Genomic DNA, 24539 nt, shown 5'->3' on the forward strand with positions numbered 1-24539 from the left:
TACAGATACAGAAGCTGCTGTGTGTTCACTGGACATACTGTGCAAGTTTCCTGAACTCAATGGGAATTCTGTTCTCTGTAAATTAACACTTAAGTTTTCATGTTTGTTGTCTTTCTGCATATAGAGAGATGCTTAAGAGGTGCTATACCATTTGGCTTTTTTTTTTTTATTATGAGCTGTATCATTTACAGGCTAAAGAAGCCTGTTGAATGAATATGCAGAATGCTGAAAGATAGTAAGATAGTGGCAGGTGACTCTGATGTTTGAGTATAGTTAGAAACCTCACTAAAAGCTCAATTTGCATTGCATTTTGCTGGACTTATTCAAAGTCTGCATGAAGACCTTTCCTGGCCTTTGGGACTCCAAGTCTCATGTTTTGCTGTACAGATGTTTTTTGGGATGTGAAGGGGCCATGCACTATAAGCAACAAAAGATGCTGTTCTGATGCAAGTGTTTGTATAGATATTTGGTGTTGTTCTGTGAAAATAAATCCATTTCTACTGAGAAGCAAAACTGCTTGGAACTGCAAGTACAAAACAAATCTCTATGGAGGTTGTAGCTAAAGCCAGCACCTGGTTTGCCATTTGTCTCTGCATTTTCATGACTTTTTTTGCATCAGCCTTATTTTCTCTAATTCTTTGAAATGTGCTTGATGCTGCTGACCATGCAGAATTTTCTCGGGTACGATCTGTATAGGGGAATAAGGAGCTTTATTTTTTTAATCTATGGCTTTAGTTTTTGCTTAGTAGTAATCATTGCTAAAGATATCCTGTTACTATATGATGGATATAGTTGATTCAAATTCTTTCTAAATTGCAGTAACTTAAAAATTAGTGACGGAAAACCCACTACAAATTTGCTGCTTCCAAAAGACAAAAGTATCTTTTGATACTTTTTTGATACTTGATACGGGGTGATACCGTGTCACGAAGTGGAAGGTGACACAAATTAGTTAAGCCCTCCAATAGTTTTGATCAATTACATATGGACTGTATGTGCATATTTTTATTTTTAGGCACCTCATGGGAACAGATGAAAAAAGGTTGAGTGAGACAAAGCTAAGGGAATTTTAAAATGTTGTTCATTTTAAATCAAGCCTTTGACTCTCTTTTATTTATTTTTAATAGGCTTCCTATTTGGCATGTCTTTTGTAAAGACAGTCTTTCATCAGCGGTGCAATATGCTTCAGGTGATGCTTGTGCCCTGGCAAATGATGATGAAAATGTCCAGGAAAAGGTATGCTGAATAAATCATGTTAATTAGCTACTCAGTCTGGCGTGATATTAAATTTAAAAAAAATTGATTCATACACTTTGATTCATGGAATCTTCTTGGCCAGAATATTTTATGTACTCGCTTGTTTTGTCAGCCATGATGTTTTCTTCCCACACTTTTGTTTTCCTTTACTTCAAGTTTGTTGCAGCTATGTGACAATACAGCTGGACAGTTTGTGTGTAGCGAGGAACAAATAGGAAAATTGCTAATGGTGGCTCAGATTTTTTTTGTTTGAGTGCCAGATGTTAGAAGTGGTCATCAGGGACAGTATGTGGCTCTGTAGAGACCATGCTAAGAGGTGATGGCCTGGATAAGTCTAGGCCACAGTATGCCAGTTGCATCTATGTTAAAAACCTAATGCACAAATTGTTGTCCTAAATAGATGCTTTAAGATTAATTGTTTTATTAAGTCAGTATTTATCCCTTTTTTCCTTCCTGTTTAATAAAAATTAACAAAGCTAAAATACATATGTGAAATGCTAATAAACAAGATTCTGTCCCTTTCTTATTTACGTTACTCAGCACCTTACGTTAAATTGAGTGTAATCGTCCCACCCTGATTAACTCATAACAAGTTTCTGCATATTGCAGTTTCATAGTGAGTTCCCAAGCTGTTGAGTCATGTCGGAAAGTCACGGTAATTTCACTTACCTGTTTTCACAGGTGAAGAATCAGTCCTGTGATAAGCATGGGTAGCATTGATGTTATTGGTCTTCCCATTTCGTAGTGTTAATCATGGTCCTCATTCCAAGAAAGCTTTTATATGCCACATCAAACCTGGACAATGTGCGCTGAACATTTTAGTTGACTCAAGTGGAGAGCTGTCTGACCAGAAAACAAAACTTTAAATATTGTAGGTTTCTTAAGCATTTCAACATCTAGGGTAGCCGTGCTTTTTGTCAGCTTGTGTGGCCAAATAGAATTCAGTCCTGTTGTTCTGGCTGCCTGAAAAAAGTCTTGTTCAAGTTTAATGGCTCATGTAGTAAAACTGGAAAGATCAAGTAAGTTTTGAGACTGGGAAGCCACCGGTCTATATTTTCCTACTTTTTTTGCAACGTTCTTCCCTTCATTCTATTAACATGGTGCATACTTAAGCAGATTTCTCAAGTTAAACTGAAAGATGTGAAATATACTGTACTTTATTACTCATAAAAGAAAAAATTCTTGGGTGTATGAGAAATCTTAAGCATGTGTCTATTACTCTTAACAAGGCTGCTGGAGCTGTCCTGCTCCAGAAGAGCAGTCTTGCAGCCCTTGATCAGTTTTCCTTAGATCAGTTGTCTCTTTGAGGCATTGATGCTATTTAATCTTGGGGCGTAGGATGTGAGCTAATAATATTTGGGCAAAGATGTTGATTAGCTGTTGTCTTTAAATTTGCCTGCTCAAATTAGCACTTCCTGCTCCTCATTGTATGCCTGAACTCTCAAATTAATATGATCGTGTATAGTGTAACAGCCCATTTTGGATCTGAACACTAGTACTTGCAGTCCTTGACCACAGGATTTTAGCTAGCCCTTATAAAACGTGTGGTATGTAAATTTATACCAGATTGGCTGCAAAGCATTGCTCAAAAATAACTTGCATATGCTGTACTCACAACTTAAAAAAAAAAAAGTTTGAGGGGCAAGTAAATTCTTGTTCGTTCTACGGTCCGATGGTTTTAGAACTTTTTTCCCCCCCTCAAGTGTCTATTCTTTTCTACTTTGTGAATTCACTGCACTCAATTGTTAATCTGTAGTTGTAAAAGATATAGTTGCTTTTTAAAGGTTATGGCAGACTTGTGAAATTATTCTGGTTCTGGTGATAAGGCTGCTATGACTGAAATGTGCCAAGTGTTATTTTTTAGTGGTGGTCTGTTGCAAGTCATCTTAGGAGTTTTTTTTTTTCCTCCTATTTTGGGCAGCATGGAGATAGGAAGGATTTGTTGACATGGGAAATCATAGCAGAATGATTAACCTTCCTTAGTACACAAACAATTTAAGATAGTGTTAGAATGGTCTTTTCTGTGAGGTTTTAACTTAATCAGTTGAACTTGCTGTAGTTTTTATACAGATGAGATTTTAAATGTATGTGGGCCATGGCTCTGGAGATTTGTGTAGCTTAACTTCTCATTGATATTTTGATTATTGTAAAGGTAGTATTCAGTCTGTACCAGAAGTAACTCCTCTTACTAGAAGGCCGGTGTTACTGCATACTAACTGTTGTTTCACCTTTAATATTCTAGGGGGAAGCGGCTGGTCCCAGACTGGAGTCTGAGCATGCAGACTCAAGTACATGGAGTTACCCTACAGAAGAGCTACTTGATGACTTTACAAAATCTGACCAGGCAAGACTTGTTTCATTCACTGTCTCCATACACTCTTCAAATGCTTCTTGGATTTCAGTGTCTTTCGTTTTGGATATCTAAAGCTCATAGTAACCATCTATCTATCGCATTTCGCTTGCGTGCAGGGTGGCTGTCAGACTCATGTTTCCAATGGGGGAGAAAATGTGTGAGCTAACAGATCTTGCATTTCCCATGTGCATGAGTAATAATAATTTAATATTTGTAGGTACTGACTAAAGCTTCCCAAGATAAATTAAATTGGATGTTATAGGTATGGAAGTCTCTTTGGAAACAAAACAAAACCTCACTGAGATCTTTTATGTAGATTAGACTAGGGGATCGTAGCAGTCCATTTTAGCTTCGATCCCTCATGGCTTCTGTCTGTTTTATTTCCTTAGTTAAAACGGAAAAAGGGTTGTGTTTCAGTTGAATGTGCCATTAATACCATTAATGCTTGGCATCAAGTATTACAAAGCCCACTGTTAAAGGTGATCTATTTGCTATATGTATTTTTGTTTTGTAGATTATAAGACAACATACATAGGACATACTTCCGGATATATGTTGCATGGTTTAGATACATAATTCTACAGTAAAACATTCCAGACCTCCTCATGTCCAGTCAGATGACTTGGAGTTAATCCACCTCTTGTTTAATGGCATTTTCTATTGCTGCAAGAGGTATTCTGACCTGTTTCAGTGGTTAGGTACTCTTCCAGATTTAGCCTTATTTTGATTATGCTGTGCAAGGACTTATGAAAACTGAAGGCTAGGATAAATAAGACTCAAGACTACTAGACTCTCAGAAGTGATAAGCGATTTTTATATTTGTTCATAGACTATAAGTAATTTTGGACCTCTATTGGAGTGATAAAATCAAAAGCCTTCCCAAAAATTAAGCTTAGGATGAGAATACTAAATATAAATTTTATGGTAATGAAGCACACAAACAGCATTATTTCTTTCGGTTGCTGAAATATTCAAGTGTATTTTCTTCTGGCTGCCTCTTTATAGAAATGCATGATTGACAAAGCTGTTCCACATGCCTTTTCCAATTAATTTCTCTTACACTAATATTACAGACTGTGAAAGTGTTTCAACTGTTCCAAAGCAGCACTGAATACCACCTAGCAACTGTTTTGCTGTCTGCTTTTCAGGTTCATTGATGACAGAAATCTGAACTGCTGAGCTGTTAAAACTTCATACTAGATGTTACTGCATGAATGCTTTTCCTGTTCAAGTTTTGAAAACCTGTGTTCACCTGTAATGTTTTCACAGACTACAATGAGTGGAACAAGCCAGCCTGAAGTTGAGACTCCACTTTCAGCAGATTTAAATGAAGCTTCATCTAGCATAGTTGCAAGCACTGAAAACATTTCCAGTTCACCTACCTCAGAGATACCTCCAGTCTCGCAGCCTGAGTAAGCTTTTTTTAATTAATATTTTAGTGGTTTGATCTTTCAGAGAATATCACTTACTCCGATGCTGTTAAAAGGATTACCTCTTCAGGTGTAGTAGGGATGAGACTAGACTGTCCCACACTATTCTTTTGCTGTACTTTGGTTTATGGTGCCAATGTTAATAGAATATGCCATCATTTCCTCAGTGCATGGATTCAGTTGTGTACTTGAGTGAAGTGTCATACTGTTGCCATTATCAGTCTCTAAGGTGCTGCTTTGACACAAAAACATCCAGTGTCTTCTATGTGCTAGGCAATATATACTATAAAAGTCCTCAGGTCTTTACCATTAGGATTTCTGCCCTTCACAAATGTGCTTTTGCGTCTGTAATAACAAGCATCAAGGCTACTTTAGCAATGGCCTCTGCTTTCAGGTAAGGAAGAACTTTGCAGAATTTTATTCTAAGACTTAGAGCAGTCTTAAATAAGTTCTGATATAAGAGACTTTTGATGAAATAGCAAATTTAAGTATAAGTGCAACCAAGACAGTTTGTAATTCTGGTACATAGTAGTGTATAGCAGAGCTACCTCTACTGCGGGCATTCTGCAAGAGTTGACGTGCTTTGTTTTGTTTCCCTTCTCTTGTGGAATGTTGTGCTATCAAACGTGAACTGTAGTATAGACGTTCATGTGTATATAGTTCTAGGTACTTTCACAAAATTCTCCTGGGCTTTTTAATGTGTGCTAAGGGGATGTATTCTTCTGATTGTCTGCTAATAAAGATCTAATATTTTGGTAGATAAAAATTCAACACACTTAAAATGAAGTGGATTTCTCTTTAGTGTTTTGTGTTTTTTAAGGGTCCATTTTTTTTTTTTTAATTTACCCAATTTAGTTTCTTCAGCATAGAAGAGGTCTGGAAATCTTGTCTGCTGACTGATTTTGCCTAGTCTGCTAAGGCTAATGCTTAAGCACCTTTTGGTGCTTCCTAAGTATCTGTAATTGCAAGTCTTTGAAAATCAAGCTTCCCAAATTTGCAGTTTTTATAAAGCAAAACTGGAATGTAATTTCAGCATGTTTCTTTTTATAGAGTTTATTGACTGCTGATTAGTTTGTGTAATGTGTTACAAGTCTGACTTTTATCAGGTCTTTAGTAGGAGATTCAGGATGTTTTCTTTTCAGCATTCAGCTTGGTTTCTTGTAACTGTTGAAAGCAGTCTTGCTGTCATAGTTGGGGAATACTAGAGTGATGAACTCTGAAGACTTGATCTATGAAACAAATGAAAATAGAAACTTGTTTTGGAGCACCTGATATATTAGTTAATGCTTGACGGTGGTGTTCTGACACTACCATTTACAGGAAGAAAGGCTAGAATGATTATAAGAGAGATGCATATTTAAAGCTAAACTGAAGTTAGAAATAATGTATAAATATTCTCTTTATGTACAGATTAACTGTCGTATCCAAAACAGCTGTAGTCCAACTCCATAGTTAACTCCATAGTTAAACATGATGTTTAAAAAGACTCCATTGCATTTGTAATTTTTCGACAGCATTTTTCCTGTTTTAAATGCTCATTCCCATCAGTGTAACAAAGTCCAGCTCCCTTAGGTGTTACCGGTCTGATGTCAAAATATCCTGGAAGTAATTTTATTCCAAACTATTTTTGTTTTGTAATGAATCATTTTTAGGACAGCACTGATTGTAGCTTTTCTATCCAGACCTAATCTGGGGAAAACTTCTTGAAAAATAATCTGAGTTCCTCTTGTGGGTGCAAGTAAAGACAGCTGCTGTGTGAAGTCAGCTTGGTAATGCACTTCAAAAATTAAGGCAAAGCTACTTACTAATGAAAGTACCCAAAGGAGAGGGAGTACTGCAGCTTTTAGGCTGGTGTTATTCACCTTCTGCCAAAATTAGTTATTTGAGTCCAGTCAGGTACACCCTGATATCAGGGTATTTATGAGTTCACACTTCTCTCATGTTTTATTTAGTTGATAATTATTCATACTGTCATCTATCCACCGAGATCGAGAATATGTGGAGCTTTATAAAATTAAGTGTAGTGGTCAACCTTCAGTCACTAAGGCGTTACATGCAGAGTTAAACTGTGTGCATCTCGGTTATATGCATTTTGGGGCGTTCAGAGAAACTGCTGCCTGTTTGTTGCTAATAAATTCTTGTATTCCTAGTGTTTGTTACATTTTGTTACGTAGCAAAAAGTCTTGAATACCTGTGAGTTTTTTGTTTTATACTGTGGGAACTTTACCATATGAGAGGTGCTAAAATTGGCTCTCTGGGTTTGTTGCAGCTGCTTCTGTTGATAAGTGTAGCAGTCAGAGAACCAAAAAGATCCCTTTTTAAGTTTCCGATGTGCTGTTTGTGTTTTGACAGCTCTGTATAATGATGTTGGATTAACCTAGTTTGCTACTGACATCGAAGAAAGCTTATGTTGAAATTTAGGAGGCAAAATAAAGCTTTTAGATCTGGTTTATAACCTTCTAGATCAATATGAAAGTCATCCCTGTACTGGAGCAGAGAGGACAGTCACAGAAGTTACCAACTGAAAGTTATTATTTATCCTTCTTCTCCTCCCCACCAATTCCATCATTCCTAAAGAGCACACAAGGGAGGCTTTCTTTTTGGTTTTTGCCTTAGGATTTGTCTGATGCAGCATGTTCAGCCTTTCTGGGAGAGAGGGAGTAGAGCAGTGGGCAGATTAGCTAGTTCAGGCTGCTGATGCAGCTTGGTTAATGTCTAATGCACTACCTCATTTTTAATTACACTAGCAAAAAAAAATAGTGGAAAGGAAGTCAGGCTAGCTACTACATATTGTTATGCCACCACTTCTCTAGTTTTAGCCAAGTTCTGTTCTGACTGCTGCCCATTGACTTGGGAGCATTAGGAGCTTTTAGTGGTGGACAGTCTCGTGTTTTGATCCTTTGAAAAGGAAAGTTGCTGGCAGTCATGTAACTCTGAAGCTGTTCTTAATTTGTAGTGATGATGGGAAAAATGATCCATTTGCAGATGAGATGGGAGATGAGAAGCCAGCTTTGTGTTCCTTTGCTGAGACAAACAGTCTGGAAAAGGAAATTCCATTCTTGCGTGGGTACAGTTGAGAATGCAGTTCTAAAAGTATAGCATACTTCATTCCTCTTTTCTGAATTGTTTCTGTGAGACTGTTGCTTTCAAATATCTCTAGCTGTGTGGTTGATTAGCAGGGTTACTTGTGTTATCAGAAGGGTAAAAAGCATGTTATTTCTTTCCCTTCAGTGCAATAGAAAATTCCCGTGCTGATATCCCTGTAGTCAGCTCTAGTGAAGCTGAGCAGTCAGAACCTGACTGTGATACTGGTGGGACACTTGAGGCTGACCCTCAGAGTGAGCCTTCCTCTTTTGTCAGCCCACCAGAAAGGTGAGTATTGAAGTAGGTTGTGTTTCTGAATAATTGAAAAGTAATCGTTCTTTTCTGTCTTGGCCTTGCAACAAACATTTGCATGTGCTTGCTTAACTACGTAGTTGTGTGTGTGTTTAGTGTTGCGTATCGTTGAAAATGTGATCGTTTTATAGGTCCTAATACTCTTAAAACTTTCAGCCTTGCAGGTCAACATATAGAGAACATATCTTCTTCACATGGCAAGGGAAAGAAGACAAAATCCGAGTTTGACTCGAAAGTTTCAGCAGCTGAAAAGGGAGCAGATGAGCAAAAATCTGCCCTAAATGCTTCAGAGAACTTAAAGGAGGTAAGCAGGACTGATACCACTCAGTACCCAGAAGAGCCTAATGTCCTCTGTTACGTTATCACCAATGTTAAAGATGAGTGATATCCATCGGTTTTCTGATTGCTACTTTATAAATGCACAGCCCTCGCATTTTCAGCACTGTGTGTGGTTTTGATATTGCAGTGTTAACAAGGCTATAATAAAATGGGAGAAAAAGGCAGCAACACTGATCCATTGGCACAGTTTTTCTGACCTAAGTCTCTTCAAACACAAGATTTGGGCAAATCAAAACTATCTGAAGCAGGATCCAGAAGAAATGTTCTTTATGTAACAGTTAAGTTGGGGCTTCCTGCAGGATGCTGATTTTATTTATTTATTATTTTTAAAGGGAGGAGGGGTTGCACAGTCCAGGTAAACTTATAGAAGTCTGAGGGTTGAATCTTGACTGAGTCAGGAAGTCCCCAAGTAGTAAGCAGATGGCTAGAGGCAAAGATGACAGTTGGAGGAAATAAAAAATGTGTGGTGTATTTTTATTCTTTCCTAGATATCTTATTTGTCCACTGTTAAAGTGGGATGCTTAGTCAGACTGGTCTTTTATACTTAACTGTATGACTGCTTTTATGTTCTTACTGTCAGGCGCTTCCTAAAGGTTATGTTTTTGAATAAGTAAAGAATGACCAAGGACACGGCAATACCATTTTTTGCTATTTTAGGGTCACATTTAAACTGTTGGTAATATAATTTTGATAGCTCTCTTTTAAAACTGAGAAGTTTTTCCCAAGATTATTGAACAGAGTACAGCATGCCTTAAAATAATTACATGCAGTTAGGAAGAGTCTTCTAAACAACCTACTACAAACAAATTGGTGTAAACCAGTATTTAAAAAATCCAGGATTTTCTTTATTTAGCCTAATGTTTTAAAGATCTCAATTTAAATAAATATGGTGTTGGCCTGATGTCCTAGTTAAGAGCGTGATTTGGCATTGCTTAGTCAGATTTTTGACTTTACACTTTTGTCATAGTCCAAGGAAGATCTTGTACCCTGAACTTTCTTGGGAGAGGAAGATACACCTTTTTTTAGGTCCTCTCATTCCTAATTGTATTGGGGATGTATTTTTGGGTATGCCACATCTAAAGTTCTGTTGCACTGTAGTAATGTGAAGAATTTTATTGTCACTTATCTCCAAATATATGGGTTTGGCTCTCTTTTGAGGACTTTCAGCTATAGAACTGTATGTGAAAGATTTCTTGCTTTAAGTGCAGAGGAAATATCAACCAATAAAGCAGTCATTCTGGAAACTACCTGTAAAATCTTGTCTACAAAATAACCTCTACACTTGAAATGTCAAGCAAAAGCTTTTCACGGATCTGGTGGTGTGCTGGAAATGTGTTTTTACAAAGGAGGAGACTTGAAACGGTATAGCGTATGGTTAACTTAAAAGGGTTGCTGCATTATCAGACAAGTCCAAAGCATTATTTCTTTGATAATTAAACATTTTAATATCTCATTCTGCTGGTTTTTGACATGTTCAGAAACTCTAGTGGACCTCTAGAATTATGGCATGACCAGCATTCATATTTGAAGATTTCTGCTACCTGGAAACCTTTTCTCCTTAGGAGGCGGAAAAACAACAAGAAAAAGCAGATGTTTTATGAGACAGAATGCTTATGTTTTACTTCAAATATATTAGTTTAGCCACAAAAATTACCAGCAGTGAAAGAATCTATAATTCTGAGGCGAGATCATCACGTGTTTTTCCTGGCTTATGAGCTTACCTTGGCACTAAGTTTTTAACATGATGCATCTGCTGTTGACTTGATGAGCGCATGCTTTTTTTTTTTTTAAAAAAGCATTCAGGTTCATATTCGTTTCCATTGTTGGTACTGAAAAATATTCACAGTTGATGGCTTTCTCTTGCAGAAAGACTACAAGAAAACAGGAGAAATCGACCCTACGTCAGTGATGACTCCAAAGGACCCTGAAGACATTCCAACATTTGATGAATGGAAGAAGAAAGTCATGGAAGTAGAGAAAGAGAAGAGTAAGTTCGGGATTCATTGGTTTGGTCTAAATACAGACCACTTCCATCTTGTCTCAAATTTGAATAGTGAAACTGTCTGAATTTGGAATGCAGCCTGGAACTTTGTTTTTCTACTAGAACTGCATAATTGATAGCACTTATTGCAGAAAAGCAGTGAGCAGAAGTTCCCTGAAAGTGAAAATACTGTTTGGTTTTTTTGTGGTTTGTTATAGTAGCAATATTTTCTTCTTCCTAGGTCAGTCAATGCACCCTTCTGCAGTTGGTGGGCAGCACTCCACAAAAAAGGTCCAGAAAAACAGAAATAACTATGCCTCTGTAGAATGTGGTGCCAAAATTCTGGCAGCGAATCCAGAGGCAAAGGTAAACACTTGCTAATTATTAGTGTACATTATTTCAGTTTACTCTTGCGCAATAAGCCATACAAAGTAGACTTATTTAAAACTCAGCACTCATTTCTAAAGTAATTTTTATTTTTGTGTTTGGGTTTATTGTGATTTTTGATTTACAAAAAAATGAACATACTATGATCTGTCCCTTGTTTTAATAGGGATTGCCATAGTTTATCTCTTGGAAGGGGAGCAGAGTACAGAAATTGAACAAAGTTGTAATAAATAGTAAATAATTGCCATAGTAAATAATCTATGATTGCCCAAAAGGAGTATGGCATACTGTCTCTTGTGTATTATCTTGCTTAGAATGTTATGAAACTTGGATATTAGTTACTTAGACTAAGAGCAACTTATTTTCGGAGAGAGGGCAAAAACCCTTGCTACCACATTAGAATCTCCCATACAATTTAAAATACTAATTCTCTTCTTTACACAGAGCACTTCAGCTATTTTGATGGAAAACATGGACCTTTATATGCTAAATCCTTGCAGTACTAAAATCTGGTAGGTTACTGAGGTTTATTTGTGTGCCAGGAGTGGTTATAGGTTTCCATCACAGTGGGACTGTATGTAACCTATGTATTTTCCTCTTTGTCTTCAAGGTTTGTTATCGAGCTCTGTGAACCAGTCCAAGTAAAGCAGCTTGACATTGCAAATCATGAATTATTCTCTTCCACTCCTAAAGACTTTCTAGTGTCTATTAGTGACAGGTATGTTATCAAAACTTGCAATTCTGAATGAAAAATGGAATAGTTATTAAGTGGATGGCTTAATAAAACGCGATCTCTGTATGCCTGTTGTTGTCAATAGTGTAATTCATTGTGAAATTACGTGGGTTTTCTTTGTGTATATTACCAGCTACTAGCTTTTTTTAGAATTTCCATGGAAAGGTAACTGTGAGGTCCTAGAAGACATGGTTTGTGTTCTTTCTATGCTTCCTATGTTCTGTTTTTTCTTTCCCACCTTAAAAGCAAAAAAGGAAAAATTTGTTGAAAAGTAGAAATGATACAGTAGTTGGGTAGCGGATGGCAGGTCATAAGATGAACGTTCCTTAACAGAATGCCACTGTGGTTGTGGGGTCTCTTCACTTGTCATTCAGACCATTTTCACATGTCTTAAACTGTCGTCAATGCTGAGCTCTGTCCAAAAAAACCCCGCAAACTATTTACAAAAGAAAAAACAGTACACTATTGAGGAAGTAGAAATAGTAAGAATATTACTGGTTGGCTGAATGGCTGATTAAAGGGTGGCTTTTATTGTGTGTTAGAAAATGTTATGCCCCCAGTACTTTTGAGAGTGAGCAGTTTATTCTGGTGCGTGAAAGAGTAGACATTTGCAGAGTGTATCAAAAAACCTCACTTTCCTCTTCAGTGCTCAAAGTGTGTGGATTCTGATTTTCCGCTCTTGATCTGTTGCCTGTTTCTAACTCTACTTTGCTCACCATTTTTTGCTGCTTGCTTACATTAATAATGACAACCTGTCACTTGTGCGGCATGTTCTTCAGTGTTCATCTGAGGTGACTTTTTCAGTTCCAAAAACTTTACTGTAGGCTAGTTGAATTTCAGTAATTGGATCAAGTACAGGGTTTCAACCTTCAGGGGCTCGCACACTGTTATAAGCTTGAGAGAAGTACTGCTGAGGTTTTGTGTTGGGACTGGCCTTACCTTACAACTCTTCTTACCATAGAAACACGTTGCTACTATCTTGCAACTGAAAAAACAAAATGGTATTTATTCTGTGAAAAGGCATTTTGGGAAGCTTTGGCAAGTGTCTGTAAACAGTGGGTTCTTGCATTTCATTAGCTGACTCCATTGTTTCTTTTCTAGGTATCCAACAAACAAATGGATTAAATTAGGTACTTTCCATGCTAGAGATGAGAGGAATGTCCAAAGCTTTCCTCTGGATGAACAGATGTATGCAAAATATGTTAAGGTAACTTCATGCTGCAAAAGCATCCATGATTCTCAGGAAAGGAGAGGTTTGCTGGGCTTACCCTGTATAACAGAGCATCCAGAGACATGTTATCAAAGCATGATTTACCATTAATTGCACTAGCTTCATTAGTGGCCCTAGTGCGATTGGCTGTGTACTAAACCCTTGTCACACAATCACACATCGCCTTCCTCATAATGGTAACTGAGGGGGTCTTGGGAAGCACCTTGTATCCAAGTACATACTTGATTGCTAGCTGAATGAAGAAAAATCCAGACAGTGTTCTATTCTATTTGACTTAACTGTTTTCTGAATGTAAGGTTAGAAGTATCAGCCTGTTTTGTCTCTTGGCTGTACCTGCTTTGTGTATATATACATACAAATATATATACACACACGCCCTGGAGCACGGATGAGAACATGCATATTTCTTGATTTTTGTGTTGTATTCTGCTATATGGTCTTAAGGCAATCCGAAAGAGTAAGCATTTGAATTCTGGTTCTCATCGATAGTCTGAAAGTGCAGTTTGGCAGCTACTCAGTCATAGCTGCAACTCCTGCAAGTTATTTAGGCTTACTGCTACTGGAGCACTTGCCATGATCTCTCCACCTTCAAAATAACTTGCAGCAAGCTATCTTTACTCAGACTCAGAATAAAACTCTATAAATAATGCGGTCTTTGGACTGGGATAAAAGCTTTTGTGAAAATATTGGGATGTAGGGGAGGTTTAAATTCAAATAAAATACAGACCTTTTAGGTCCTCGCCAGTGATGCGTTATCTTCCAATTATGGTGCTTGTAGGAAAAAAAAAAAAATTGGTTGAAGTAGCTAGGAATGATAGTTATCTAACTTCTCTACCCCAGAAATTCTGCATGAGTCACAAGATAAAGATTTTGTTTATTTTTAATTCTGCTTTCTGGCTGAATTAATGCCTTAAGGTAGCTGGAATCTCGCTTGTCACTGAAGTTCCAGAATTACGCTGGATGCTTCAGCACTTAATCCCTTGGTGGATACAGTGTTCTGCCTTGAATATTGTAGCGTGGTAAAATTTTCAAAGGATTGTTCTAGTGATGTTTTTACATCATAGCACAAAAAGTAGGCAAGTTCTAAGTGTGCCTAGTCTACAGAAGAAGAGTCCAAAAATGTTTTGAAGAGTTTCATTTTTGAAGTGGCTTAATGAACTTGTATGAAAAATAATGGAAATTTTTTGTAAGAGTGCTTTTATGGGAATAGTTACCTTGATCTTGCAGATTACTACAGTCCTTCATTGGTGGTGTCTACATAGTGTTTTAATAAATGCATTCTACACTTGCAAATTAATTTCAATTAAATAAATATCAGTGTGTAGTCAAGATCACACTAGAAATACTGATGATTGCAGCTTCTAAATGTATCATCAGATGCTCTATACGTTTTCTTCCAGTAGTGGTTCTATAAATTGAAGTATATTGAAGCAGCAGCAGTCCACAGAATGCATGCTGTGAAGGGATTTTTTTTTCCTTTTGAGCCACTTCCTGTAATCTGTGCTCTTTAAGGGGAAAAAACCCCACACTTAGTAAATTTGACGCACTTCTGTCTGCAATCATGTTACCTAGAAAAACAGAGCAACTTGTTAAGTTCATTAATAAAACACGTGTTGCATGTTACCTTCTATCTGCAAGGTACAAGGACTAAGTGAGATCTTGCTACCTAGGGTAGATGAAGTAGTATTGCAACTTTATCTTTCTTAACTTGTCGTCTTAGGCAGTTATAGTACTGAATTAAAAACAACAAAACTCTGTAGTTGCCTGTGGCATGTGTTCAGCCTTTGTACTGACATCTTTTTTTTCTCTTTTCCTTTCTCTCGCTTCAGATGTTCATCAAGTACATAAAGGTTAGCAACCTCTTCTTTTGGAATGATGAATGCATGGGGCTTGGGGTGTTCTCTACTGCAACTTGGCACTTTAATGCATGGCAAGAACAGATCTTTGAGTCTTTTCTGTTATGGGCAATCTACAAATCCCTTGAGTAAATAAAACTTGCAATTTCAAGATTGGATGTATGTGTTAAATGAACTCTTGACTGTGGGTCTTTGGAGTTTTGTTTTTAAGTACCTTTTATTCTTTAGGTGGAGTTGATATCGCACTTTGGATCAGAACATTTTTGTCCTTTGAGTCTTATAAGGTAACACATTAAAGTTTTTGCTTTGTCTTTCTACTTCCTTGAAGTAAGGATTAGTGTGTTCTAATAATAGTCAGGCAACAAATGCTGGTCTTCAGAATATATAAGTTATTTGGAAGTACTCTGAATTAAGTAATTACCTAACTTGTTGTGTAGCATGTTTCACATCTGTTTAAAGAAGCTTTGGATCTTTTGATTTGATTCTCCAGTAGGTAAGAAATAGTTTAGATTTGCAGGGGGGAACGTTAGGAAACAGGAGCATGAGCGGCCTTATGGGAAAACATGAACATCTCAAGGCTGACCAAGCAAAACAAGGAACAAATGGTGAACTCAAAGGAGCAGGTGTGGTGAGTTATTTTGGGAAACTGCTGTGTTGCCTGGCACCCCAGGTACATACAGTTAGTAGTGCTTGGAATATCTAAATTATAGCAACTGCGTGTGTGTAGTTCAGAGAATAATTGGCTGTACTGCTCCTAAAATAAAAACAATAAACAAACCCCCAACCAAACAGAAAAACCAAAACCAAAACCAAACAAACAAAACCCCCCACAAAATAAACACAAACAAACAAAAATGCAAACCCAAGCAGATTTCAATTCTCCTGCCAAAGCTATGTCAGGATTTGAACCTGAGAACTCTGGCATTATAAGCCAAACCATATTTTCAGTTGACAAGGCTGCTTTAAATTGATTCGATTGGATTTTATTTCAGCAGAACAGGAGGTCAAAGAGAATATAGCGTGCAAAGTGAGACAGTCATGAAGAGAGAGTCTTGAAATTAGTCAAAGGTGAAGCTGAAGAGGAGGCCTAAGAGCTCTTAGAGAGCTTAAGACAAGGAGGTCTAGGTATGAGTTCAAGTTAAAAAGGAGGAAAAGTCTCTTTGGAATTACTAGAATTAAAAGCAGGCCTTTGTTCTGCTGCAGCACTTGAAAACACGCAATGGACTTTGTGGATACAAGTTTGAGAAAATAAGCATACCTGCTGCTTGATCTTGGTTAACTGACAGCAACTATTGCTTATCTAATTTATATGCTATATATTACATAATGTTAACATTGCTTATCTAATTACCAATTATATCAAGTAATTATGTGACTATTAGACTATTAGGTTTTTATTTTAAAACTTTGCTCATAGGGTATTTGGTACAAGCATGGTTGAAGAGTATGAAGAAATAGCTGATTCTCAGTATCAGTCTGAACGACAAGAACTCTTTGATGAAGATTATGGTAAGCAAATGACTTCTACATTTTTAGCCATTCAGACATGTCTTGTGTGAGTCTGGCTTGTCGTTTCCTGCATATGATAAATTGACTGCTAAATTTACTCGTAGTATTGTTGACAGTATCTCAGCATTTCTGAGCTTATCCAACATTCCTTTTAAGTTTTTAACACTGTGGTGTAACTATTTGGAGGGTTACTTTAAAATGCTAGTAATAGGTCTCTATTTCACTTGGCAGGCTGAGCAGTATCATTATGTGCTGACAAGTAGTAAAGGATAACTAAAATAGTCAAAGAAGCTCACATGAAACAGCTTTATTCTTAGTTGTTCATAGCCCAGTTTCTAAGACTGTATGATCACTGCTGCAAGTAATTGGAAAGGTGATTATTTTGGCTTGTAGACTTCATGTTCAAAGAAAAAAAAAATGAGAATGCCTACCTCCAGGCCTCATGAGGAGGAGAAGAGGGGGGAAAACCTCAGCTCAGTGAGCTGTTTGTTGCATCTGTGTCGTGAATTCTGAGGAAACCGAGGCTCAAACCCTGAATCTCTTCAGGTTTCTCATTGCTTGGAGCTTGATATTTCAGTATGTAACCTGACCTTTAACTTCATTTCTGTAGTTTTATTTTCACACTTTCAAACTGACATAGTTGAACGAAATGTTAAATCTTAAGGTGTTTTTTTTTCTTTGCCTGTGACACATTTAATTTTGGTAGTCATAAGTGTTCTTCTTTATTATATAGATTATCTATTGGATTATAATACAGGGGAAGAAAAATCTTCGAAAAATCTCCTTGGTTCTGCTACAAGTGAGTATGATTTATTAGAAAAAATATTGCTGTGCTGAAACAAATTAAGCTAATTCAAAGTGGAATGACATTTTACTACTTCATTTACTTCTGTGGTTTTTGGTTTTGTTTTGTTTGTTGTTGTTTGGTTTTTTTGTTTTGGCTCTTTTAAGGAAAAAACTTCTACTTAACAGATCCTTTAAACAAAAATCTAAGCCGCATCTGTGGATATTTGTTACAGTTTTCTTCCAGTTGCCTTGAGTGATCTAGATTGCATTCAAGCAACAGATTGTAAAGTGTAGGTTTTCTTCTGCAAATCTTAAAATATTAGAATTGTTATGCTGCAGCAGTATCAGACTTAAACGTAAGATTCACGATTAAGGAAGGAGGTATGATGCAAAATGACAAATTGTTCAGCTAGATTTGAATGAAGCTTTAGTCTTCTGTGGACATCTTGTGTTTAAAGGCAGAATTTTGTCTTGCTCATTGACAAACGACACTTATTGATTTGCTGCTTTAGTGCCATTATGACAAATGATCCAGGCTGTCTTTATTAGAGCTCCTCTGAGTGTTCAACCTCTAAATTTCTGTCTTGGGACCTCCCTCAGTCATTCACACAGTTATCAAAAAAAGTCCATGCTTAAATATTCTTCTATTTGTCTTGCTGTTTCTTAGTTTCAGTGGACTAATGATCAGTGGGTACTTTCACTGGTGTTACAAGGTCTAGCTGGTAAAGGTTAGATATGGGTTCTCATATAGATGTCTAGCTTATAAACTTACTCTTTAACAGATGCATCCATTGTAAAAGAATGATCACTTTTTTTTTTGTATCCTTATGCTGTGATTTGTTTCAAGCAAGTGTTAAAAAATAGGAGCTTGCTCTCTGCTAATCTCTGGGCCCTCTGAATATGACCCCTTTGATTAGTTATTTTCTCTTTCAGATGCTATCCTGAGTATGGTGAATATTGCTGCTAATATGCTTGGAGCCAAAACTGAAGAGTCCTCTGAAGCTGAAGGTATTTTATATATATATATATATATATATATATATATATATATATATATATATAAAAAAGCATTCTGGAAAGTGTAATTTTTAAAAATTATTTCTTTTGAGGAGTTGGATGATCTATGTTTAAATGGCTTTTTTCACCTTTTACGGCATTCTGGATTAGCACCATAGAATTCTTATCCTTCTGACTGTGAAAAGTGGAACAAAGATGCTGAATCTACTGAGAAGGGAACTAATACAAGGATAACATATGTTTGTTCAGCAATATTTGGAGATCTTTATTCTCTGTATTTACCCAGCTTCAGTTGTGAAGTCTGACTTGCTGCTGCCTTGTGGAAATATTTTGAGACTGTCCACAACATTGTATACATAAAGTAACAGTAGCACTTTCATTCAAATAACTGAGTGAGATCTGCAGTTAATTTGGTAGTGCAATTAATAATCTAAAATAAAATAAAACAAATGTTAAAAAAACCAAAGCAACTAAAATTCATTGAAAACAAGCATGGTTCTTGAGTTTTTATGTTCGCATTTTCTTCCTTCCTGCAGTAGGCAACAAAAGTTTGTCTGAAAATGTCACTGCCACCCCTGCAACTTCAACAGCTGCACCGAGGCTGCTTGAACCAACTCCTGTTCCTTCACCAGAGTAAGTCGTTGGTGTGAGGTGTTTTCACTTCCAGTGTGTTCCTAGCAGGAACTAACAAGTCTGGCATCTTTGGCAGTAGAATGCTCAGATATGGCACACTGCCTTAAACAAATGAAAAAGCACATATTTGAAATGTGTAGTGTGGTAATGTACTAAGCAGGAAAACTTATTGGTTTAATTACTGTTTATAGCTATTTCCATTATGAGATGTTTTTTGTTTTAACAATTGACTAAATGTCAAAACGAATAGCTGACTTTCTCAATGGTTTGTATTTTGTTTAGAACAAGTAGCAGTGTTTTGCTCTTGTCTATTGCAGATTTATTGGGTGGAAACTGACTTAATATTCTTCCAGGTTTTGCAGGTTGTCTCCTGCAAAGGAGACTAATTACCAATGTAAGATCGATTGCTAAAACTTCAGTTAAATTGTGTTGACAAAAATTCTGATTTAGGAGCTTATCTTTTCAGTAAGGGAAGTCTAGCAAAAAAATATGTATGCAAAGATATGGAATTAGGTTGGGAAGAGAAGTTGTATGTAGAAATTCTGTGGGTTTTTTCAGTCGAGTACAATTGTTTAGAATTGATTTGGCTACTTAGAGCTGATACTCTAGCTCTTAAATGTTAAGCTATGACTTGTGCTGTATTTAGTGGTTTTATGGTTTCCTAGCACTCTGGTTGTTGAGAGATTGAAGAAGGTCAGTGGGAAGGTTGTGATTCTCGCATTTGCATTTGAAGGTTGCAACAGAAGAGTAAGATGCTTGCCATGTAAGAACTTAGTGATATTTGAACTGGTGACTTTTTTCAAGGCTGAGAGAATGGGTAATATCTGACTGAGAAGGCTTGCTGTTTCAGAAGCAAGGGTTGAAATAATTTGTTTGCAAATCAGGATTGAAAAACACCAGAGAAAATACTTACAGAATTTGAGTGTATCCAAACTGGTCTTTGTTATTGCAATAGACTTCACTAATTTTCTAAAAGATCTTATATGCCTGCTCTGGAAGACTGCAAAAGTGAAACTATTGGAAGTAACATCCCATCTTTAACTCTCTCTTATTGTAGGCTTGCTACTACAGATATTCCACAGATAGATAAAGAGCAATTAATTGTGGATTTGACGAAAGAAAATCCTATTGTTCAGCTAGTACAAGAGTATGAAGAAGATACAAGCCAGTCAACAGTAACCTTGCTGCCCAGTGATGATCAGGAAGAAGAAGCAGCATCATGGTTTGAACTTGAGACAGAAAAGTACTGCTATGACATGGCAACAGCATGTTGTATTTCCACCTTTTCAGAATATCTGTTTAAGTGGTGTTCAGTTGCGGTAGCCATGCATCGACAGCATAGTAAAACTGCAGGTAAACAAGGGCAAGATTACTCTGCTGATGTTCAGCAGCCACAGGTGGTTCCGACTGAGTCTATACATATGTCAATAGATGAGCCTCTACCTGAGGAGTTAGACAGCAAAGCTGAGAGACCATCTGGATCTACTGTTGCCGTTGACTTCAGCATTGCGGTCCGTGAGGAGATCAGTAATGAGACCACAGATTCAGTTGAACTGGAACCAAGCCATCCTCAAACTGTCTCTCAATCCCTCCTCTTAGAAGTTACTTCTGAAATTAAGCCATTTCCAACAACGGACACGGCGTTGGAGGCTGCCAAAGAAGATGCAGGCCAGGTAGCTCCAAGAGTGACTCCCCAGGTGGATACAGCTGAGATCAGTGAAGAAACAGAAAAGGCTGAGAGCTCTGTTGCAGAAGAAACCCCTGTAGTTTCTGAGACCAGTGTGGCCGCTGAGGTAAAGGAGATGAGCACAAGAGAGACTATTGCTACTCCGATTGTTTTAAGGCCTACAGAGACAGTTCTGCAGCCTGAACATACAGTGGGCATGTTAGCTGGTGATGCTGGGGAGGGAAAGGAAAGCACTCCAGAAGTGCAGAAACCCGTTTTGCTTCCTGTTGAGTCGTCTGTATCTGCTGAAACAAAGGAGGATGATCAGGTAACTGAAGAAGCTTTCATGGCAATTCCGGTCTCCGGAGGACTGCAGAGAACAGCTACAGACTTCTATGCCGAATTGCAGAATTCAACAGATCTAGGTTATGCAAATGGAAATCTTGTTCATGGATCTAATCAGAAGGAGTCTGTCTTCATGCGCCTTAATAATCGCATAAAAGCCCTAGAAGTAAACATGTCTCTCAGCAGCCGTTATTTAGAAGAACTTAGTCAGAGGTAAGTCTGAAGAAGACTGGAAAGAGTCTACTGTATGTAACCATGATTTTAGCCAACTATACAAAGGAGCATACACATATGAAAAGTAGTACAGTGGAAGCAGAGTATAACCTAAATCACAGCTTAAAGCTTTATGGAAAACTGAGAAGAGTACCTAATTCTACGTAGCTACTGGAGACCTAGATGTCTGCAAGTGGCAAAGGTTCTCTTTCTGTATTTGTTACAATCACATTTATTTTGTTTTGAGGAATATTGCTGTGGGTTTTTTAAAAGGATAAAGCATTGCCAGGATGTAAACGTTAATCCGGTCCATAATCCTTTCAACAAAGGGGCAGATCCTCCTGTCGCTGTTAAACTGGATGACACAGACCTATGATGCCACCTTCACTGTGTTGATCGTTTCCACTTAAACTACCATGTTGTCAGTAATAGCTTTTGTTGAAGCAGGGAACATGGAGAGGGAGCCAAGAGCTTTCTGTGAAGGGTGTATGTATATTTGTGTTTATCTGTGATGCTCTTTAGCCATAGGAGAATGAGGAAACTTCAGAATTGGTTCCAAGGAAGTGGCTATTTCTAATATTTACTCTTGTGTTTTCTGGCAGTTGGTGTTTTGTAGAGAATTCTCCATAGTGAAGGTGCTAAGGTCTAAGGTGTTGAAATAGATTTGACTTTAACCTTAGGGGTGGGGAGAGGGGGGAATAGGAAGAGGAATGTCCCTGTTTTAATGTGTGAAACTTAAAAGGAAATACCACTGGATGTTTAAATAAAACTTCTTTGGACAAAAAGCAGCTTTCCCCTTGCCTAGTGGTATTTCCTAAAGGCAAATGTGCTGAGGAGTTTTATGAACTAGCATTTCAGACCTTTACACTCTTTGTTCTAGGTACCGAAAGCAAATGGAAGAAATGCAGAAAGCTTTCAATAAAACAATAATAAAACTTCAGAACACCTCAAGAATAGCAGAAGAGCAGGTATGGTTTGAAGTACTTAAGTGTTTTCCTGCTTAGGAGAGTTTACTTTTCAGAATGAGTCACAAAGAGGTGCAGAAATCCTCTTTTTAATTGAAGAAGTTCATTAGTCACATGTCTGCCTTTTAAAAACATCCTCTCCATGCTTCCCAGGTTTTTTTCTCTCTAAACAAATTTTTAGATATGTTCCCAGTTGGTTTAGAACAAAGCTATTTCGAGCTCTGTTTCCCGATTTTTTTTGTGTTTGAAGAAAAAAAAATTAGTTGTCAGCTGGTTATGGCTAAAAAAGCCTCCTAAATGTTTTTGTCAATGTAAAAGTTATCCAGGTAATTTCCAACCCTTGTTTCTTGGTTGTAGCTGCACTCAAACCCTTTTTTTAAAACTTGGTTTGGTTTTCATCTCTGATTTAAAGTATAGATAGACAGTTGCCCTGATGTTGCTGAAGAGACCTAGACTCTGGAAAGGGAGAAGGGGTACAGTAATGGCGTATGCCAAATTTGCCTTTGAAAGTGTAGTGCCTGTAACAAAAGCTTAGTTCACTCTTCAAAATGTGATGTAAGGAAGTGGGGGCTGATGAAGTTTTCCTACTCTGCCATCCTGGCTTTCCTGAGCAGTGCTACCTGCAGTGCTAAATAATCACTAAAGCAACTGTGCATGTGGCATAGCAGACTTAATCCCAAACTGCCTGGAAAATTCTGAAGTGCTATCCCAGGCCTGTAGTTTGCTCGTTCATCAACACTGATGAAAATCACAGCTTCCCTGAGATAATGTGTGGTCTTTTCTGCTTTGTGGGGTTTTTTTTAGTAGTATCAAATGCTGGTCAGTCTGAGGTGTTCCTCCTCGTTAATCTTCCCAGCGTTCTGCTCACCTTTCTTAATTTCTTGTAGGATTAAGAATCCCGTTAGGACTCTTTCCAGGAAGGAGATGATAGCAGCAAAGGACTCAGGCTCCTGTCATGAAGTGGCTGACTTGCTGTGTGTCAGCTCTTAGACTTGAACTCTGCCTGGTCATCTGCATGTGCATATTGTAACATGATAGTACTCAGCTTCCTTACAGTGATTGCCTAGAGCTGGCTACTTAATCTGCCCTTAATGAAGATAGCAGAAGTCACTGTAATGAAATGCATTTGGCATGATGTTACAAAACATGCTTTGATAAGTAAAAATGTTGATTTTTTTTTAAGTGTGAGACTAGTGCTGCTTAAGCAGTTTCAAATGTTAGATGAAAGTTTTGTTGAAAACAGTGCTGAATAGATCATGTGGCTACAAAACGCCTGTGTCAGACAGAATGCTAACTTGGTACATGTGAGACTGACTGTATGATAGTGGGAACCTGACAATTAAATAGCACGGCCACGACTCTCTTTAATACAGGATCAACGGCAAACAGAAGCAATCCAGCTGTTACAAGCACAGCTCACCAACATGACGCAGCTAGCTTCCAATCTGTCAACAACTGTGGCGGAATTAAAACGTGAGGTAATTATAATTTAGAAATATGGCACGAGAATTTAAAGGAAGCAGATGCATAACCATATCTCAATTTGAAGGGGCCTGGAATCATTAGATGAAGCATTTCATTTGGGAAGTTGTCTGTAGTGTTGCTTTCAACCTACTTTAGCAGCTGGCCAGAGGAGGGGAGGGAGGTTTGAGTAGCTTGATCTGCCTTCTGCACAGCAAGATTGGTAATTTCTACTACAGCCCTACTTAGCCCCATGATTGTAGTCTAAGCTAACAATAAAGATAATAGAATAACTTAATATCTCAGCCTTTCTGTAGTGCATTGGAATTGATACCATTCTGTGAAATGATTAATGAAATTAGAAGTCTAACCACTGACTTTGAAATGGTAATCATAGGATTTGTTGCACATATAGAATGTTTGACACACACCAGAGGGAATGGTAAAGTTCATGCTTCAAGAACTTTTCTGGCACTTGTTCCGTTATATAAGCAGTTTGATTGCGTGGCTTTGTTACACAGCTTTAGTAAAATGGGATGGTTTGCAGTGTCCAGCATTTATATTGTCCACTTAAATACTAATGGACTTCTGCTGTAGGAGGTTTAATGTGCGAGAGTGTACTGGCCACTGTTGGAACTGGGCTGTAATAACAGACGAGTATGTGGAGGATTGCACACTTAGCTGCTGAATGGGAGGCTCATGTGGCTGAGAGACCCTTCTCCTTTCCCCTCTGGCTGTTGTGATCTTTTGAGTTTAGGGGAATCTTGGAAAGAATATTAGGAACATGATCTCTCAAATGTTTACATTCTCCAGCCTGAGATTTCAAGCAGTACTATAAATATGACTCTTTTTTTTTTTATTTGTGCATGTTGCCAAAGACATCTCTTGAGCTGTTTTCTAACACTTAGTGAGGCTCCTTTGCCTGGCTGGCTGGCTAAGCTGCTGTTCATGAGTGCTGTGGTTTTACCCAGGAGTTGACAG

The 24539-nt window shown here is 37.6% G+C and overlaps 1 protein-coding gene across 3 annotated transcripts in view; it reads left to right on the forward strand.

Moving 5' to 3' along the window:
• Positions 1–24539, forward strand: part of SUCO (SUN domain containing ossification factor) — a 35762-nt gene that overhangs the window by 6427 nt on the left and 4796 nt on the right. Inside the window, exons 2-20 of one of the 3 annotated variants that reach the window (XM_065648977.1) lie at positions 1128–1236; positions 3500–3601; positions 4880–5022; positions 8272–8412; positions 8593–8740; positions 10642–10762; positions 10998–11122; positions 11588–11655; positions 11754–11861; positions 12978–13083; positions 14937–14957; positions 15192–15247; positions 16381–16472; positions 17206–17271; positions 18192–18266; positions 18812–18908; positions 19966–21132; positions 22013–22100; positions 23471–23575. In XM_065648977.1, the coding sequence (XP_065505049.1) occupies positions 1128–1236; positions 3500–3601; positions 4880–5022; positions 8272–8412; positions 8593–8740; positions 10642–10762; positions 10998–11122; positions 11588–11655; positions 11754–11861; positions 12978–13083; positions 14937–14957; positions 15192–15247; positions 16381–16472; positions 17206–17271; positions 18192–18266; positions 18812–18908; positions 19966–21132; positions 22013–22100; positions 23471–23575 (2938 nt within the window). The remainder of the gene's footprint in view (positions 1–1127; positions 1237–3499; positions 3602–4879; positions 5023–8271; positions 8413–8592; positions 8741–10641; positions 10763–10997; positions 11123–11587; positions 11656–11753; positions 11862–12977; positions 13084–14936; positions 14958–15191; positions 15248–16380; positions 16473–17205; positions 17272–18191; positions 18267–18811; positions 18909–19965; positions 21133–22012; positions 22101–23470; positions 23576–24539) is intronic. The other 2 variants (XM_065648978.1, XM_065648979.1) reach the window with 2 other exon arrangements.

This window comes from Caloenas nicobarica, chromosome 20 (assembly GCF_036013445.1).
Source record: "Caloenas nicobarica isolate bCalNic1 chromosome 20, bCalNic1.hap1, whole genome shotgun sequence".
Classification (NCBI taxonomy): Eukaryota; Metazoa; Chordata; class Aves; order Columbiformes; family Columbidae; genus Caloenas; species Caloenas nicobarica.